Source organism: Temnothorax curvispinosus, unplaced genomic scaffold (assembly GCF_003070985.1).
Source record: "Temnothorax curvispinosus isolate PA1 unplaced genomic scaffold, ASM307098v1 QBEX01014781.1, whole genome shotgun sequence".
Taxonomy (NCBI): domain Eukaryota; kingdom Metazoa; phylum Arthropoda; class Insecta; order Hymenoptera; family Formicidae; genus Temnothorax; species Temnothorax curvispinosus.
In genome coordinates this window covers 264,985-281,374 of record NW_020224561.1, presented here as the reverse complement: position 1 = coordinate 281,374, position 16,390 = coordinate 264,985, and the positions used below count along the sequence as shown (strand labels likewise).

General features: G+C 36.9%; 1 protein-coding gene across 2 annotated transcripts in view; it reads right to left on the bottom strand.

The window, feature by feature from the left end:
• Window positions 1–1,616: 1,616 nt before the first annotated feature.
• Window positions 1,617–16,390, bottom strand: part of LOC112464978 (UPF0489 protein C5orf22 homolog) — a 272,704-nt gene continuing 257,930 nt past the window's right edge. The window contains exons 5-7 of one of the 2 annotated variants that reach the window (XM_025032304.1): window positions 4,117–4,335; window positions 2,027–2,174; window positions 1,617–1,676 (exon numbers count right to left, since the gene is read on the bottom strand). In XM_025032304.1, coding sequence (XP_024888072.1) covers window positions 2,042–2,174; window positions 4,117–4,335 — 352 coding nt within the window. In that variant the 3' untranslated portion in view covers window positions 1,617–1,676; window positions 2,027–2,041. Of the gene's footprint in view, window positions 1,677–1,952; window positions 2,175–4,116; window positions 4,336–16,390 lie in introns of those variants that run through there. The other variant, XM_025032303.1, reaches the window with a different exon arrangement.

Below are 16,390 nucleotides of genomic sequence, written 5' to 3'. Positions count from 1 at the left end.
TTAGAGATTCGATACATATCTATTATTAAGATTTAAATAAAAGGATATATTAACTTCTAAATAAATCATGTGTTTTCCAAAGTTAAATAAATTTATGTATTTATCTATCCGTACAAAGAGTATTTGTATTTCTCGATTAAAAGAGACAATCACATAAGCCTAACATAATTCATACTCGTGAGAAAGAGAGAAAAAAGACATTTTATAAAGTCGGAAATTTGGAAAAGTCACAATTGGCCTTTATCTCGTCTTGTTTTCTCAACTCGTAAAATCCACCATCTGAGACGATCGCGTATCCGCGAGACGAAGTGTAAGAGGCAAATGTAAATAAGTAGAGGTGTTACATTACGAGGCGAGAAAGAGAGAGAGACTCCTGTTGTAAAATTTCCGGACGGGACGGAGTCGGCGGGACGGAAGGTCGCACCCGTTTTTTAATTCGAGGTCAATGACGCTCGAGGGAGACTTAAAACTCGGGGCTAACGATGGGTCTGTTGACCCCCAAGATTTTTTACTCGGCCGTAGGATGAAATCGGACCACCCTGTCATTAGCATACAAAAGTCTCTCGGGCTGCGGGCCGAGCGAGCGGCCCGTACGGCGCGCGGCGCGGCGGTTAACGACAATCATTACTTGGGAGGCTGGCGACTCGTAAACTCTCGCCCCTCCTTCCCTGCGGTTGTTCCTTAACGTTCGCCCCTTAGTCGCGCGACCGCACTTCCGCATTCACCTTGCCCGCTTCATGTTAATTCCGGCAAAACCGACAACCATCTAAGTACAAAAAGTAATTCCAATACGCCCAGAAAATTTTGTATTTCTCATTTTGTGTCTCTTATAAAAGAAATTGACAGAAAGAAAAATATAATTAAGAAATAATTTGGAAAACGTTTTATCTAATTTTACAAGTGCACATTTAACATACAATTTTCTTACTCTATTTTAAGATGTTTTATATAAGATTGCATCTTTTATTACGGTATAATAAAATTTAAATTTGTCAGATCAATTAGTTAATATACAAAAAGAGATATTTCTAATAACACTTATTAGTGTCAACAACATTAAAACTACGCGGTTAATCTATCTCGAGGAGGCTGTACGGCGGGTGCTCGCGTCTTCCGCTTTCATCAATCGTTTCAAACCATGTGCAAAAAAAGGGATATCGACTACTCCGAAACTCGTTGTGTGTTATGTTCACAATAGACACGTCTTAAGAGCAATCTCACCAGGAAACGCCACGATCGTGGGAGAAGGAAGACGTTTATTTTTTTGGGCACTCCGATGTTTTTGTCTATACTAGCAGCTGAAAGGGTTGCGCGGAACGTCGAAGGAAGGGCGAGAGAGAAAGCGCGAGTGATGCGAAGCGAGAGAGGAGAGACCGAGACGAGACGGAAGCTCGTTGAGACGTGTGGGAAACTGGCCCAAGGTATGCAAATCTGAGACTCGTGGAACGAAGATCGGCGAAGAGGGTAGGGGGCTACTCTCGCTGCCAAAAAAAAAGCAGCAACCTTCATATCGGCATTATGCTCGCGTCTCGCGTCCCACAGTGGACCAGTGGCACTGATCTTATGTAAATCGCCGCAGTGCGATCAAAGGACTCGTCGTCACGTCCCTTCCTCGTCGTATCTGCTTTACAATCTACGAATCTCGGAGAAGTCCGCGCGATGCGCTTCAATACTGTCTGAAACATTATAATTGCTACGAGGGACGATTGTGCGATCGTGTGAGAGAGATTCGAATGACATCTGAATATTTTATAATATTGTGTATATCATTCATAACTGCTAATCGATATTAACTTATGATTTTAATCTAATAGGTTTTTCAGTCAACTATCCTTGTTGTATACTGTTTGTACTTACTATATGCCAATTTATTGAATAATTTTATAAAAAAATTAATGCGGAGGATATGCTTGTACACATATTTTTATGTAATTAATAGCAAAAAACGAATTTGCTGGTTATACCTTTATTTGACAATCTGACAAGACGGGATTATAAAGGATAAAAGGAAAGAATAAAAGCTTACATCCTTTTTTAAAAATTATTGTGGTTCTTCGTCTTGATAAATCAGTTTAATATCTATTTCCGGTCCCAGTCGTTCGCGAAGTTGGTCGAGAACGTCAACTTGAATTTGATCAACGCTTTCGAGAGGAGTGTAATCGTCCTCACTAGATCTGCAATAAAGAATTATTAATTTAATCATAAACGTAGTTAATAAAAAAACACATCTATCTTTATTCTATCTATCCTTAGACTTTGATAGAATATCTGCCATGTGATAATATGTCACTACTCAAAACCATTTTGTGGTAACTATTTTTTAAATATATTTTTTAAGAAACTATTATTTTCTCCAATATAAAATAATTTTCTATATTTATTAAAGAAATCGATATTAAAGAAAAGCAAGATTCACATTTATCAAGTATTCAATTAATTGCTATTATAAAAAAGCTTAATGAAAAAGAAGAAAAGAAAAGAAAAGAAAAGAAATGCCAAACGTAAAAGTAGATCGTTAAAAGAATCGTACTTTCTATTTATTTTCTCCTTCACTTTTTCTCCATTCTTTTACTTCCGCTATTTTCACTTTTTCGCCGATTCAACATTTCTTTTATTTTCTATCTCGCCCCTCGTCAATTTTTGTCGCTGATTGTTTAATCGCCGTTTGGCAAACTACAAGAGAAACTGCAAACTGTCCAGAGACGATATCCGGCAGCGTTTCCGCGTCTCCTACGGAAACTAATGTGCTGAAATGGGGGTTGGGAAACAGCGAAGGGTGGAAGCAAGTCGAATGGGGTGGAATCGATTTTTTTTCAGCTCCTGCCGGAAGTTTGAGCAGAATCTCCGTACATTCGTTGCCAGATGGCGCCAAGTCACTTACTTTAAAATTCATGAATTTCATATATAGTTATATATATGTAACGGTAGCTCTGTGTATTAAGATAAAAATATGCATTTACCACAATAACTACAATTCAAAACATGTTCATATTAAATACTATCAGAAAAAGATTATTTAAAAAAGACAGTATAAGATATAAAAAAGTAATGTATTCTTCGATAAGATATACATATTTCTTTTTGCGATATTAATTAATATTGTTAGCGTTCTATCTTTAATATTTAGTTCATTATGTGAGATAGAAAGCTGAAAAGAAGAAATGTACAGCATTTACTTCAGGAAATCGAAGGTAGGGACATCTAGTTATGAAACGCGAAAGTTGGATGGTTTGATTTTGTGCACCCCTACGTGAAACCCACCCTTGTCTATTTGGAGGGTGGGGCTTAACGGTATACCCACGAACCTGAACCCACCCCTCGGACAGCCCCGCCGTGTCGTCCCTATATAAGCCGCCCTTCTTCTCTATTTCGTGCCCACCCAACATCTTCTTCCGCGCCATCTGCAGCATTGCGGGCTTCGATTTCGCAAAAGCGGGACAATATAATTTCGGTCGTTGAAAACCGTAAATTAAAGCCAATTTGTATACGACCCGACAACTTTTAATTGTCGGTATGTACACGAGACGTTACCGCGATCGCTAATTTTGCTCCTCCACCTTTAAGAGGCGCGCGACTCTATTACCACAAAACGATTCTTGCACGCTCAACTGCATCTGCTAATTTATCACACGTGCAATTATTCCCAGCTTGTATTACTAGCAAGCGCACATGGTATCATACTTTAATAGCACAGTGTAAAATATAATCTCGTACATTAATCCAATTTTATATTGTAGTAGCTTTTTTTAAGTAAATGTTTTAGTATTTAGTAAATGGAAAAATTACACAGAAATTAAAAGCTTACACATAATTAAGTTCATGTCATATCTAAAAGTATCTGTATAACGAGGAAGACTTTTGTAGAAAGATCGCTATATATGTGTCTTTATAAATCATTTGATTATAACAGATTCAATAAAGAAGAATTGATTGAAGATATTAACTATATACTCTATAGTTATGTAATTTTTACATGTTTTCCGATAAATCTTGTAAATACTATTTTACTGCAGAAAGGAATGTTATTTATTTGATAAACTTGTAAATTTCTGACCGAGTTTCTTGTGAATGTCTAATAAGAGAAAATATTGTGCATACATTGCAGAAGTGATTTACCTGGCTATGGTGACGATTGTTGGAGATGTAGGGAGAGCCGTCAAAAATAGTCTGAACGTTCCATTGATCAAGCGATCGAGATCGTTGGGCTCCGTCACATGCTCGGGTAGAACAGTGTCATCTATAGTGGAACCTGCATTGTACACTAACATCCAATCGATCTCCGGGTCTCTGTAGGCGCTCGTTACTTCTTGAAATAGCCGATCCACGGCTTCGTACCTGAAAAATGCAAAGCACAATTATGCTAGCATAATTATTGCGTTATAGAGTCGAGTAAATTTGATCTTATAAAAATTTAAAAAGTGACTAATCTTGTGTTATTATGCAAATTAAATAATAATCACTATAAATTATAATCACAAAATAAAATATAATCGTAAATCTCAAATGCTTCTGCAATTATATATTTCCGCACTTGTTTTATTTAGATTACAGTTATGAGACGTCCTTAAACGTCGATTTATCAAATTAATTAAAGACGGTATATTTATTGGATATTGATTATATAATTATTATGTGAGAAAACCATTACTATAGTTATAGAACCGGCTGAATAAATCAGATTAACAATGTATTAATTATAAAATAATGAGTTTTTTTTTTATAAAAAAGCTTGTAAAAAAATAAATCCTTTCAATGACAAAAGCGTTTTGTTTATGAAAAAGTCGAGTGCATAGGTAATTTGTGAACTTTATCGCGGACGCGCGTAACGATGGGCGAAGGCAGGCGGAGGACAAAGGTGAACGATGGAAAGTTTATAATACCCCAACGATAGCGCACGTGGCTGCAAAAGTTGAGGTATTTCCTGAAGGCACGCGACGAAAGTTAACACGGCCGCAAGAACGGTTCCGGGTGCTTGTAATTTGTACTTCTCCGTTTCTCTACGAACGCTCTTTATCTCCTTCCCTCTGGACTCCCTTATACCGCCCTCTGCTTTTACGCTTTATCTGATCACAAGTTTTCCTCGTTTTCTGCAGCTGCAGTTCCTGGCGCGGCACGATCGGACGATACCTCCGTTGACAAGCAGGGGCCGATCATCTGTTTTTTATTTAGATTATCGATAATGATATCATTGAGGATGACGATGCGGGAATCGCGATGGCGGGCTTCGTAAACCTGCTTCGTAATAGGACGTTTTTAAGCGTGCTGCGATACTCGCGTAGACTGTTATCATCATTAGTGCTTCGTGGATATACCGGGCGTTTAGTTACCGTCACAAATTAAGCTTTAAGAAAAAAAAATAGATTGAGATAAAATCCTATTCTTTATATATTCTCACAGAACTTTAGTTCGAGTAATATTTAAATACTGGAAATTCGAAAAAGATGTGCGAATAAAATGTGATGCTTGCCGAAAATTTTTCACGGTAAAATTTTCTGCAAATTAGAAGACAAATAAAAGAAATACCAATTAATATTCGAATGGAAATTAGAAAACAAATTTCCAATTGTATAGACACGCGTATCGCATTCGATAAGAGAAAGTCGAGGGTGTTTTTTACAGGGCGCGGGAATACGAACCGTCGCGCGCGAGCGACATAAATTAGTCGACGCACGCGCCGGAAGGTGAGACACTTTTGATATTAATAACGGAAACGCACGCAGACGACCCGTCGCGCTGTATCATTTCACCGCGCCGATGCATAATTTTCGAATTAAGTTAAGCGGTCTTGGGTTTAGATGATCACGGTAACCGAGCGTCCGTTCGTAATAGACGTAATTGGTGAGAAGAGATATTCTTTCCTTTCCTCATCCCTTCTTTATGTACGGTGGTACCAGGTGCCACAGAGCAAGCGGCCAGCAAGCGGCGCGCACCTCAGTCGCTAACGCGCGTCAACTGTTTATAAGAGGAGGCCCATCGTCGGGGCCTTTCTCTCTCGCCCACTTTTTCCTCGCTGAATATTAATTATTCTCCTCTGAAAGTCGCACCTGCCCTAGCCGCCTCTGGGCCGGACACACGAGCCCGCTTCTTCGTATCTATCACAGCTCGTGATTCCCACCGCAGATTATCCTGACAGTTGGGTAACAATGCCGGTTAACGATCGATCTCGAGGGAACGAGAACGCCGCTGCGTCTTCGTACGTGCAACTTCGTGCGAACAACGTTGCAAATGATTCTCTTGCGACTCACGGTAGCATCCGCGCTACTATATACCTATTTCTTGGATCCTCGCGAAGATACTTATTTAGATAGCTTGCACTGTCAGTTAAATTTGCAGTGTCAAATTATGCTCAATTTAAGTCATTTTTAATCATTCTTCTAGGTCGGCTCTTGCTTTCCCCCATATATTAATTGATTAATTTAATTAAAACAATGTTAATGTTAATGTAATGTAATTAAACCAATGGAGTTAAAATAATACTGCTTTGGGTTAAAATAATAAATTTTGACACACATAGTAGTTAAAAATGACAAAATGTTATTTTTTACTCAAGGTATTGGTTTAAATTTCAATCTTTAATATTTAACAGCATAGTTAGAACAAATACAAAATGGTTAAATACCAAATGGCTAAATACGAAATATTGAGATATATTAAGAAGAATGAATTAAATCAACTATATTTACACTCTATACATGTGAAATACAACTTTTTCACAATAATTAATCTAATAAGCAGATTATCTGTTTGTAGTGATCCGAGAAGGGATGATTTAAAGAAGAAAGCAATAGTTTTGCATATGTCTCGTTAATTTAATAAATATCGACAACACTGTTTGTAAAATCAGAGATACAATCCTCTGATAAATATGACATAGACTGATTAATATTCATGTATACGAAGAGGATACGATAAATTGTAAAATGAGAATGTCACTCATAATTTTTTGAAATATACAAATAATAAATTGAGTTAGGTATATTATTAATTTTACTGTTACACGAATATTGTTTTAGCAATTAAAACGTTTCGTAAAAAAAAAAAACTCGAACAGAATGAGACATGATCGATGATGTTTAGGTATCGTTGATAGGTATAATTATAGATGAGTTATTATACTCGTTACAAGAATATGTTTTAACGACGCGTGTTTCGTGAACATTCAATCTTGAAAAGCGAGACCGCATCGTTAGCGCGCGATCCATTAAGAACCTCAAGATTCGAGAAATCACTAGGTTTACATCCCTCTGATTCTCTTCGCGTAATTCAAATTTAATGCCCGCAATTTAGGAAATTACAGATAATTGTGGAATTCCGATCTTTGTTAGATGCCAGGTGCATTACACGGAAAGACTTTTGCTAGTATAATATGACGACGAAAACGTACTAATTGCAAAATCGACTTGCTAATAGTATTGTTAATTTTAAGAAACAATTAACATCCTTAGCAGGCAAGACTAAAAAATAAATAAATACCACAATCAAATTAATAAACCATTTATAAACATGCAGTAAACTCTAATAACAAATTTTTATCTTAAACTAGTTTGCAATTAGTCTTTTCATTGATCTAGTTTCTTGACCTGTTTTTTTCTCAAATTTTCAGAGAAGTCTAATTACAAAAATATATTATATTAAAAATAAAAGAATTTTTGTGCATAAATTTACGGCAGTAATATAAGAATAGATAACAAAAGTCTGATTCCAAGTATATCTCATTTTAATAGATATTTATTTTGAGATATATATATTTTTAAAATTTTAATGTGTGCTGATACTAAAAGATTGTGACAAATGATGACTTTTGACATTCTTTTAGGGAAAGAATGCCAACATCAAACCCATTAAAAATTTTAACCCCCTGAGATATTTTTCAATATTATCTGTGACAGTATGTCGTTCATTGTAAAACATCGGATTTTTACGTATTGCTATTGTGTATTTTATTCTCAAGATCTTGCTAAAATAAGAACTGGAAAAAAAAATCAGGAAGTCAGATGTGGGGGATCATGATTTGTTACGTGTATGAAATATTTTCTTTTTCATCCTTTATATTACTGACGGTAACGATATCGAGCGGTAGGGTATTATCCGCATGCTGTCACGGCTACAATTATATACGGCGGCAAAAACGATCGCGAGATCTCTTTGGATCTTTTTTTTTTTGCACTTATTCCAGGAAGCAGATGTCACGAGAGACTAGCACCAACGCATCCGCCTCTATCTGTACGATTCATATTTTTCGACGTGTGACCGACCGGTTTTGTTATTTTCCACTCCTCTCACCCTTTATCTCTGTCATTCCTTTTTTTTTGTAACACAAGCTACTGCGTCCTCGTACAATGAGCGCGAGCGAGAGAAGGAGCTCGAGAGGAGAAGAGAGACCGAAATAACGAGGAAGGAAGCGGAGATACTACTGGTCCACGCTGTCCCGACGAATGAGTTAACGGACAATGGCGGTCCACGTTGAAAAAATAAAGGAAAGAGGGACGTTGAACGAAGGGCGGGGGCCCTCATTACGAAGGGCGCCCCCGGTGTGTTTGTCGATAAGGGGGCCTATATGCAAATGGCCGTCCGTCGCCGGGCGCGGCGGAAAGAAAAAGTTTCCCTCTCTCGCGCCTGCTGCCTCTCGCCGTCTCTCTCTCTCTCTCTCTCTCTCTCTCTCTCTCTCTCTCTCTCTCTTTCTCTCTCCTTCTCTCTATCTGTCCCGATGCCACTTCTCTCGGTGCAGGGAATAATGCCCTCCGACAGTACGCTCCCAAGCAGGAACGAAGGGGGGGAGGGATAGGGAGGGTATAATGTATCGTAATCAGATGATCAATTATTAAGAGCGCGGCAAAAAAACAACGAGGGTTGACGTACGAGCGACAGGACAGGAACGTATCCGGATGCGAGGGGCCTTCGTCCTTTTCTGCATTCGCGATCCATCCCGGGATCTCCCTAAGGCGACCGACATTCGATACGCGGTTTTAAGGTTTCATTAGAGCGAGTCGCGAAGAGCGCATAGCCAGAATTTAACATGCACACGCATTATTTACGAATGCTTTTAATGTTTGTTTTAACTTTCCCGGATTACCAGGTGATCACCGACATTGTGTGTGATAAGCATAATGGAGGAATTGAAAATATATTAATCTTTATAATTGAAAATGTATTAATCTCTATAATTCATTTTTAGTCTTACGGATCTTTATACTGTCATAATAATAAGTTTGTTTATATATTTTAATCTTACTTGATTGTAGAAAATATTTATGTTGATAAAATAAGAACAGTAAACATTTCTAAAACACCACTTTTCAAAATAAAAATGGTTTCCATAAATTTAGCACATGCCATTCTTTCTAGTTGAGGTAAAATTAATATTTTTAATTTTGTATAATGAATACATTTTTTTCGTACAAGTATATATAACAATAATTTCGGGATTATTATTTGAATGAGTTATTAAAAATTCGTGCAATTACTTTGGTATATGTTATTTATATAGATTTTACGATAAATTTTTGACAGAAAAATTCTAAAGAAGTTAAACGTTAGTTGCATGAAGGAGAGGGGGTTATTACCCAACGATCTTACATAGTAAAGATATCGTCTTCTTCGTGCTCGACCTTTCCTCTAGCCTGATCCAACCGAACTTGTTTTACACGAATGTTTGCCGAGCGTTAGGAAAATGCATCGATATCGAGTTACCGATCTATAATGGATATGGACCCAGCTGCGTTCACGCGTATGATCGAAGGTAAACGTTTATTATGCGTGACCCAAAATTTCCGTTATCTATTACCATATGCTCTGAGATGATAATGAAGCGAACACTGTGTTTTTAGTTATATATTATGTATCAGTAACTGAATTTTTCCTTTCGGCCAAATAACATGTGAATATAATATCTCGATTATATTATAAGTTACCAAAATATCGACTAGTGTAAATATTTTATATTAATCAGTATCTTTATCTCGAATAATAATTAGAAACAATCTCTAGTTAAACATGTAAGTGTAAAACTAAAGTAAAATAGTGTAATATTTTTAATTTTTATTCAATTGAAGGTAATTAGACGATGTAATTACCATTTATTAAATTGTGTTAATTTAGTTATGCGTATTTTAATGTATTCATTGCACTTTACAGAATGACACCCTAGATTATTATATACTCAATTAATTAGATAAAAGACATGTGTGTATTATAAATTATTTCGACACTTCTGTCTAGTGCATTTTGTATACATTATTAATATAATAAATAATATTACAATTGAGTTAAGATATGACGCAATAATTATAAATAGACAGTAATGAAGATTCTTAGATCGGCGTTTGGAGAGCTATTCAAACTGCTGGTCTAGTTAAGTAGCACCCATTACTGATATTGGAAGCTCCCATCACTCTGTTGGTGTCAGGCGGATACCTGTCAGGTGACACGTGCCATTCGGTACACGATAATTTGGCGCGTACTCGCAGGTAGAGCGGGACGTGTTTGGGGCCGTGTAGCAGGTACACATCTATATCGAGAAACGATCCTAAGGGGCCGCCCCATGCCACCAATCAATAGATATTCATCCCCATCGAACGGTTCGGATGTATTGTCGATACTGGGTGCATTCAGCTGCATTGTGGGACAGGCAGGTTGCACTGTTGCCACCGATGTGTCGCGGCAGAAGTTGAAAAGACCATTGACATCGTGTCAAGCACAGGTCGATCTTTTTTGTTACTACGATTTGTCTTGCATGAGATTCACTCCAAAATGTATTAATCTCGACAGACAATATTTCCTGATAGATAGTACCTCGGGAACAAAAGAGAAGATCTTTTTTTTACGTTATTAAGCTATTAAATTAAGGAAATCATTTTAATATGTTTTGCATAACCATGCTGACGAATTTTGGAGAACTCGACTTATTTATAAAGTTTCATGAAAGATAAGACGTTTCGTTACATTCAGAGTAAAAAAAATATAATAAAAATAGGAAAGAAAATGTTATATATTAATCTCTATGATTCATTTTTCATTTTACGGATTTTTATAATGTTATAATAATAAGTTTCCAACATATTTTTCTTTTCTTCATATTTAACTTGGGGTAAATCTCTATATAAATATATTTATTAAGTCAATATAAATATTTAACCAACTTTAAACAACAATTCCTGTTAAGAGATCATGGCATCTGGTAGGTCTAAAGGATTGCGCTATATATAGAGCTTTAATTCCTTCGTGAATTATTGACTCGTTTGCCCGAACGTCCTGGTTTTGTAACGGTATTCCAGCCGAACCCTTCTCCATGGAGACTTCTAATTAATTAACGGCCGAACTCGGTCACAATTGCGAGTGCGTGCGAAGCCAAAAGCAGCGGTGTTGCTACACATTGGGGCAGCGCGACATCGGAAAAGGAGAGAAAGGGAATAAGACGATGGGGGTCGGTTTCAGCGCGACGCCGCGCCGTCACGCTGCGCGAAAATTTGCATACGTGTTCCGGATTTAATTAGGTTACGAAACCGGGTCGAAGTTCACACACTTCATTAGAAATTCCGGTGGCCCGTTCCGTTCTGATGCAATCCCTCTCTATCCTGTTCTTCTTCCCAGGTTACGCCCTTTTTTCTCATCATCTTTTTTGCGTACCTACTTCTTTTATTTTCATTTAATTCTTCATGAATTTCTAATCGGTTAAAAATAATCACTATTCCGTATAGAAACAAGTAACAAGAAAAACCGTTATTATGATTGAGAAAAATTATTTAATATTTGTTTGCAATTAATTATAAATTGTAGTAAATATCCATTTAATATAATAATTTAATATAATAATTTGTCATATTGCTAAAAAAAAAGAATATTATTAAAAGGTCAAAGCTTCAAATAAAAGGAAACTTTTTTATTTAAAAAATATTTACGTTAAAAAATACTTTGAATTATTTTGTCGTCACGGAGACACAAAGAGCGCAATTATGGATTGTATCTGTTGAGAATTACATGCCGAAGGAACATGATACGTCGGCTGATACATTCGTGAGACATATATTTCAGCTACCATTACAGATTTACATGAAAACAGCCCCTTCTAATTATAAAGCTTACGCATTACTCGGGCAAGGGGAGCGACGTTGCTCTCCGGAAGGTGAAATAATCAAGTTAGCTTCTCTCTCTCTATGGGGCCTTATGCAAATTCGACCCTGCTACTGTATCAGGATCAGCTGTCTTAAAAGAAACTTGCGACGACGACCGGAACAGGAAGTGAAAGATCTCACGCTGTCTAATTAATTCATTTTTGTTAATAGAGATGTTTATTACTTATCTACGTCTTTGTTAACACTGCTAGAATTATGAACAAATATTTTTACGCGTTTTTTTCCTCTTTACGTTATTTCATACAGATTATACATGATTTCTTAATAATACCTATAGCACATACTTTTTCTTCTTTTAGTCATTACTTGAACAATCTTTTCTTTTAATATAAAGAAAAAGGCATTTTTTACGAGACTAATTTGATAAAATTTTTTAACGAAAAAATATTAAAATATTTTTAATTTGTAAAATAGCTGCTCTTTATCTGCAAATAAAAATATTTAATGTTAAAGATCAAGAAGATTTTGCAAAAAAGTAACTCTAAAATATATTTAAAATAAAATTAATACATATATCCATTTTTTTTTACATTTTGAATCACTTAACAAGTTCAAAAAATTATCAAGCTTTTCTCGACATCATCCTCTACGGGACGACTAAATAGACAAAAGTTTTAATTGATCTATCGGAGTATGAAGTAGATAGGAGGTCCTCGTCGCCAAATTAACAATTAGCGCAACGGCATAGGCTCTTCGATCAGCGATTCGCTTCGTAATTGCGTACAATCAGCGGTTTCTGGAGGAGCGAACGGCTTAACGAACTTTCCCTTTGTCGCTCTGTGCGCGGTCGATTATGATTCGAGAGCCAGACAGAAGCCGGCCGTAATAACAGTTTTAAAAAACTCTTGAATATTACTTACCATCGGCACGAATCTACCTCTACCGGCCGTGATTCGTCGGTGCAAATCGCAATTTAATAGTGTCAAGGAGCGACGGTGCGCGGCAGGAGATCGGGCGTTTTGCTCCTCGAGGAATTTTATCGGGAACCGTAATCCTACGGGATGGTATGGGAGGGGGGGGGGGGGAGGGAGGTAGTAGCCGAGTCCTTTAATAACGTAATTAGCCCGAAGGATCTAGAATTTCTGTGGCGGATCGGGAATAAATTAATGCAATTATCCTTGTGCTCCGCGGTGGCCGTGACTTGGCGAGACGGAAGGGGCGGAGGAAGTTCTCCGCCCTCCTTTCGTCTATTTTCTTTCGCGATACGGTGGAAACGGTATTTTGTCTCCGACGTCCTGGCCGGATATTTATATTCGATCTTGCTCGCTGCCTGGATCTTTCATGCTGCGCAGTTCAGTTTCACGAATCGTAATTTTTGTCCGTCAAACAAAACGGTAATAAAAAAAGAACAAGTTTATTTTCCTCATTCATATTTCAGATCTTATAAGCATCATTAAATATTTTTTATGAATAAAGATGTAAAATGTGTCCCAGCAAATCGTTCGATTCAACATTTCCTCCTCGCGTTTTAAATCACGATTTTCAAGTTCGCTCCAGCTGAGAACAGCTTCGCAGTCATTCGATGCTCGGCGGGTGGCTGCTTTTTAATATGTTAAATATCTCACCGTTCCCCCTTTTCCTAAGGCGAGCAAAGGTACGCAAATACACGACGTGCAATTACTCATCTTTGGCTCTTATTAAAGAGCCATAAAGAGAATTAAGGTCGTGCACGCTGGGTCCCGCGCGCGGATCACGGAGATCGGGAAGGTTTTATGTCTTTTCGCGGTTGTCGACCCGGTGGCGACGTGACCTCGCACGAATTATCGGGCCCGTATGTCGGGAAAGAATTCTCGCGCGTATGCGCATACGTGTCACAAAAAAAGAAATAAGGAAGCCGGAGGGATCTAGACATTGTCGCTCGATAGGTCTCATCTTCCGCTTTCGTAAACGTAGTATACGGTTTGAATTCTCGGGCACGGCCGCGAGTAAGTATGCAAATGAAATAACAAGCGAGCCAGAACCGTAACTGAGCAACATCGGGTCCTCTGCATCCTGCTTTCGAATTTTATTATATATTCTTATTTTATATTTTTATCGAATTTTCCGTTACTTGACATTTACTTGAAAATTGACACAAAAAGTGTATTAAAATGTGAAAATTATTATATCTGGTATATTTCGTAATTGTTTGTTAGTGAAATTATTACTATTGTTGTATCAATATTAAGAGTTGCAATCATAACCATAAGGAGAAAAATAATAATAATATAATAATTAATATTGTTTTATATTGATGTGAATTTTCAATTTTTTTGGTCTCTTCAAATTTTATGAATCTTATAAAAATAATTACACATTTTAATAATAATACTATATCGGATAATAAATATTACAAATAACAGTAACATGCATTGTCGCATAAAATTAGGTGAGAAATTTTGAGACATTATCATCTACTCTGCACTGTAAACAATTTTTGTAAAATTTACAACTATTATAGTGGGTAATTTGAGACCCACTATAATAGGTGTAAATTTCCACACATTCTTAATTTGTGTAATTGTAATACAAAATTACTTTTTCCTTCCGTACTGTAATTTGGTAAAATTACAACTATTATAGTGGGTCTCAAAATTACCCACTATAATAATTGTAATTTTACAAAATTTTTTTACAGTGTGTGCTCACGGTCCTGAAGACGACGTGTCCCCCGACGGTGGTCGCACAAGGGGCCCATTACGCGAGTCGGCCCCGGGACAAGAAAAAACGACACATTGTGATGTGATGTATGCGTAAGGGGTCGCGCCGCGGGACTAGAACAAAGCGTCGCGATAAAAACTGGGCATGAATCCGGGCCCCGAGAAGGAGGCAGCGAAGGGGAGGAAAGCGGACCAGTGGGGGCCTCACGCTTTCGAACCTGCTCGTATACTTTCAGTTTGGCACGCGTGTTCGAACCGTTTCCGCTCCTTCTCTCCTGTTCTCGTGCTATTAATTCGCAAGTTACACGATAACTGTTACGCGCGGTATTTCCCGGTAAATAGCGGGCAACAGGGAAATCACGAGGTGTTGAAGTGCGGGAATAACCATCAAGATTAGGCTGTGCTACGTGTGAAAATTATTATTAGATTGATAAAAGTGTAAAATTCAATATATCTTACAGAGTGATACTTTACGCAAAAATTTCTATACAGCTACTAGATTAGAATAAAAATTAGCTGTATATAATTGTGTAGAGATATCTTTTTAAGGACATATCTTTTAGGAGATATCTTTTTTAGTATAGATTGTCAATTACTAATTGTTTCATTGTGTATACGCTAATGATACATATGTTATTGCATAGTACATTTGTTAGTGCAATAGCTTATTTAAATGCATAGATATTAGCATGTGAATTAAGCCCGTATTATTTTAGCCCATATTAATTTAGACCTTAATATGCTATAGTATATTATATTTCATATCCGGCTTGTCAGTTATTAATGTTATAAATGAGTGCTATTATACCGGTAGTTGCACTATCCCAGATATAGAAGTAATAATCGTGGGAGGAAAAGCGGGAAGGGTAATTAGATTCTCCAAAATGGACGATTGTTTCACGCAAATTAGCACAATTAAAAATACAAAAATAAATATAAAAATATATCTACTATTATTTTAAAATGTTATATAAATTCAATTTACATTAAACGTATACGATCAAAAAATACAATATTTTTTCTTGAAACGAGTTAAAATGATAACAGCATCACATTTTATTTACGCTCGTAAAATTTAATTAGAAAAAATTTTAAAACCAACAATTTTTGATGCAAAACAAAATTGTAATAACTAAAAAAATATTGTAAACAATATTGTAGTATAGTTACACAATTACCTATTCATATTTGACAAATTATACATACTTTTTAAATTTATACAAACATATTTTTTTGCTTTAATATTTAAAAGAATTACTTCTGCGTTATATCTTTTCGTAAAATTATTTTACCGAAAATTTCGTTCACATTGGATATCGACTGATATACCTATACAGACTTGTGGCGTACGGCGTATCCACCTGGATACGGAAAGAAGAAGAAGAAGAAGATCCCCCTACGAGGATATCGCGGGGCGGAAGAGCGAGACGAGGGTGATACCGCGTATGGATTCGCCTTGAGCTATTCCGAGGGCGAAGTTAGGATGGTTTGGAAATGATGAAAAAGCTTCTTGCGTCACTGTCAGCCGCCGCCGGTCCATATTACCCCTCCCCCTTCCCCTCTTCCTGTCCTCCTCCCCCGCCACATCTTTCCCCCTTCGTCGCCGTGTACCGAAGAACT